General features: G+C 35.0%; 1 protein-coding gene across 1 annotated transcript; it reads right to left on the reverse strand.

Moving 5' to 3' along the window:
- Positions 1–318: 318 nt before the first annotated feature.
- LOC138871878 (uncharacterized) lies at positions 319–702 on the reverse strand. Its single transcript, XM_070149793.1, has one exon. The coding sequence runs from the start codon at positions 700–702 to the stop codon at positions 319–321; it is 384 nt and encodes a 127-aa protein (XP_070005894.1).
- Positions 703–4,519: the final 3,817 nt, after the last annotated feature.

A 4,519-nucleotide genomic window follows, 5' to 3' on the forward strand; every position in this document is an offset into this window, starting at 1 on the left:
AACAATAGGGGGGTCTAATGCTATTAACTGATCCAAGTTTTCTCCCAGTAACTAGTAGTCCAAAATATGTAAAAAAGCACCATCAGGATAGACCCTCCTCATCAACTGTATTATGAAGCATAACGAATTAGTCATGCTTCTTCTTTCCTGTTCTAATCCTGAATGTGGGGAGCTGCATTATATCCATTCTAAATGGACCCCTCACTTATCTTGACAAGTCTTTCACGGTTCCGTATAGTATAGCATTTTCATGTTGAGATTCTGCTCCAATTTTAGATAATGCATCCGCGATTGCATTTCCCTCTCTATAGCAATGAATTACTTGTGCTTGAAGTTGTTGTACATTTCTTTTAACGTCTCCATCTTATCCATAAGTTCCCAGGGAACTTTGTACTCTCCGTTAATTATATTAACTATAATCAAAGAGTCCATTTCAAGGATAATATTTCCAAAGTTGAGATCTTTATAGAGTTTCATTCCAAATAAAGCAGTATGCAACTCAGCACTATTGTTAGTGCAGAATTGGACATTTTGAGCATAGGCTATAATAAGTTGTCTATTTTTATTTCTAACAATACCTCCAATACTAGCTCTTCTCTTGAGAATGTTACTACTGTCATCGGAGTTAATTTTAAGCCAATTGACAGGGGATTTGTCCCATATGACAGGCTTGCAACTTAGAACAGGCGTAATACTCTCCATTTCCTTTCAGAGTTTTTTCCAAGTCCAACTAATATCCACCCTCTCATCCAATCTTTTAAGATCATTCTTTAATCGGTACAAAACTTGTTAACATATTCTGTTTCTATTGGTTCTTCTATTACCATATACGTAGCTGCATCTAGCTTTCCATAGCTCTCAACAAATAATGTTAGGACGGATCATTTTGGTTCTTCTTTGTAATTTCTCTTTGCCTTTAAACCTGGTAGAATAAACAGAAGTTTTAAAACCAAAAGCAATAGAAAAAAATTTCAAACCTGAGTTGCAATTTCTCCGCTGATGAAGACATGTTCTATGGATTCATCTTTTGGTTGGGGACAACAATGACATTTGGACATCACATTTTGTCCAAATCTTTGTACAATATCATCCAGAGGCAATTTCCTCTTAATGATTCTCCATAGCAAAAAATTAATCTTGAAAGGAGTATTCCTACTCTACAGATTTAACCATAATTCCTGCTTGCGTCTTCTTTGTCTAAACAGATCAAATGCAGATGAGCAAGTAAAAATTCCACTAGTGGTGGCTTTCCAAATAATATTTCTATCTCCAATTCTTGTGTTTGCAATGTTTCTGTAAATATTAGCATTAACTAAGTTAGCAATCATATGAGTGTTCCATTGTCTTTCCAATAAATAGACCTTCACCTTCACAGCCCTTGGTTTATTATTTAAATGTGTGACATTAGTAATAGGACCTGATCCTATCCAATTGTCCCACCAAAAATCAATTGAAGCTTCATTAATCTTTCAAAGTATATGAGTTTCAACTTCCTTTCTAATCTTCTTTAAATCACACCAAGCATTAGATTGAGACGTATCCCATGTCTTAACCACTGGATGACTTCTCTGACAGTATTTAGATTTTGATGAAATTAGACCAAAGATTGGCAGTGGTCTGTAGTCTCCACCATCTTTTGGAGCTAAAGGTCTTACTAATATCCTCCATCAATTTGAGGCCTACACCTCCCTCCTCATATGGATAACATAAGTTTGCCCAAGAACTCCAATGATATTTCTTCTTGTTATCAGATTTGCCCCAGAAAAAATCAGCAAACACTTTCTCTAACTGTTTCAAGACAATTTTGGGAGGTGATATTGCTGCAAGAGTGTGTAAAGCTTGAGACTGGAGGGCATGCTTTATCAAAATTACTCTGCGTCCTATAGATAATCCATTTTATGTGTTGTTTGCCAATTGTCTGAAGCGCGAGACCAGATAGACTGTTGCAAAATTGGTGACGGTACTTGTGGAATAACAGTGGTTGTTGGTAGCTGGACCTTCATTGGTGGAGTAGTAGTTGCTGATAGCTGCAGATCCATTGTTGGTAGCTGCACCTCCATTGCTGGAGTAATTGCTGATAGTGTCAACAGTGGAGTTGTTATTCGAATTTGAACTTTGTGTTAATTAGTTATAGAATGAAAGGATAGTGACGTGACCTAAGTGATAATTTAATATAAAACCTAATATTAATACTGTGTGTGTGAATAAGTGAGAGCTAATAATAATTGGTCTGTCATGTGCATACACTCTTTCTAAATAGAGGCCAACACCCATTAATACATGATAACTGTACGTTCCATTAGTCAGGCTGTGAGAGTGTGTAGCTAGTAGATTGTGAAAGTTGGTTTCGGGCTTAATTTTCGTTCACTGTTGTTACTATATCAATATAGTTGAACAATTTATTTCCTTAAACTTTAACTTTAGATCATGCTTATACTTGTGTCTTAATCTCTGATATGACTGCGAATTAATAATCTTATAGATGATATCAGAGCCACCAGTTTAGATTTGAAGATAAGTATTTAATCTTAGGTAAATTAAGTTGTATGTAAAAATCATGGCCTGATGTTCCCAAAGCGGCTGAGCGAATTAGATTTAGGGTTTGATTTGTTAAAAGAATTTGATGACATTGTTGGGTCACCTAAATAATTAATCTGTGTTAATTTTTATATGACGGTTGAATGATGATTTTCAATACCACAATTTATAACTCTGGTTCAATATTATTTTGTGTGTGATCTGCGGCGGTTGCACCTATGAGTAATGTTAAAGTCTTTTTGGTTTAATAACTTAGTACTTTTGAGAGTTGATTTGTTTGTCTTTTAGTGATTTCTATTTAAGTTTTAATCTCTTAAGTTCCTTGGCCCACAAATCCACGCATTAAATTCCCTTGCCAGTATTTTAAAGTTACATTGAGTTTGTGGCAGTAATAGGATCTTGAAAGTGCTTGGTTGAAAAATTGAATCCAGCATCTATCGTGACAATATAGTATTTTATCCATATTATATTCCATAATTTCTACTATTTGTGATTGTGTTTGGTTAATATTGTTGGTTTATTATTTGTTATTAGCACACTGTAAATACCAATATTTCAATTGTTGAACGAACTTCTGCGAGTTTTAGTTGAGAATGATTTTTAATATTGATACAAATAAATAGAAGAGTCTAAGCATATGAGAGTTATTTTGTCATATGTATTAACGTGTATAACTTAGAACTTGTGATTAATAAATAGTGTCATCAAAGTAGTCTATTTATTTAAAGCCACTAATATGTTCTTAATATTATATACATGTGTGATTATGTAGTACATGGATTATGCTTAATAATTAGTTTCCATCAAAGTGATCTATATATTTGAGTCATTAAAATATACTAACTGTACCATGTCTATATTGTCCTTAAAAGGTGCACATTAGTATTGGAGGTTATTTACCTTTTGATACTAATGATGCTAAAATAATTTATGAAGATGAGATATTATATTTTCACCCAAAAGATGAACAATAATGTCTTGGATTCTCATGTATATAAAAAAGGTAAGGATAATTTATTGTAAGAGAATATTTTGTGTCTCTTACCTAAAGGAAGAACACAATATATGCCTTGTATTCTTGAGTGATATGGGGAGGAGGTCTTGCATCTCTTGCCTCAAAGAGAGGATAAAATGAATGCCTTTGACTCTTTGGTTTTAAATAGGAGATAGATGCATCTTCCACCCAAAGGAGAGATGCAATAGATGTCTTTGACTCTTTTGATTATATACTCATGCCCATGATTTTCTATAACTTTTGTGTTGTTTGCTTAAACAGTTGTTAAGAACATGACAACTCATTGAATTTCTGTAACGACCCGACGGTCGTTTCATGAGTTACCGCTCCGTTTCTCCCATTTTTGCTTCTCTGCATGTTATTCAGCTGCATTTCATCGCTTCGTGTTGGTTAGTTTGGTAGTGATTTTGTAAAGAAATAAGACACTTAGTCTCTTGAGTTGGCCTTTAGTTGAAAAAGTCAACCGGAAGTTGACTTATGAGTAAACGATCTCGGAATTTGGTTTTTATAATTTGGATAGCTTTGGGAGGTGATTTGGGACTTAGGAGCATGATCGGAATGTGTTTTGGAGGTCCGGGGTAGATTTAGGCTTGAATTGACGAAATTGAAATTTTGGCGTTTTTCGGTTGGTAGCGGAGATTTTGATATATGGGTCGAAATGGAATTCCGGAAATTGGAGTAGGTCAGTTGTGTCTTTTGGGACGTGTATGCAAACTTTTAGGTCATTCGGACAAGGTTTGATAGACTTTTTGATTGAAAGCGGAATTCATAAGTTTTAGAATCCTTAAGCTTGAATCCGAGGGTGATTTGGTGTTCCGGCATCGTTTTGAGTGTTCCAGAGGTTGGTACAAGTTTGAATAGTGGTATGTGACTTGTTCGCACTTTTGGTGAGGTCCCGGGGGCCTCGGGATGATTTCGGGAGGTTGTCGGAAAGATTGGAGTTGAGTTTGAGCATATTTCAGCTGC

Source organism: Nicotiana sylvestris, chromosome 6 (genome assembly GCF_000393655.2).
Source record: "Nicotiana sylvestris chromosome 6, ASM39365v2, whole genome shotgun sequence".
NCBI classification, from domain to species: domain Eukaryota; kingdom Viridiplantae; phylum Streptophyta; class Magnoliopsida; order Solanales; family Solanaceae; genus Nicotiana; species Nicotiana sylvestris.

Bases quoted from the DNA above. Each gene is read 5' to 3' on its own strand.
- LOC138871878 (XM_070149793.1), bottom strand. From the start codon at position 702: ATGGAGAGTATTACGCCTGTTCTAAGTTGCAAGCCTGTCATATGGGAC.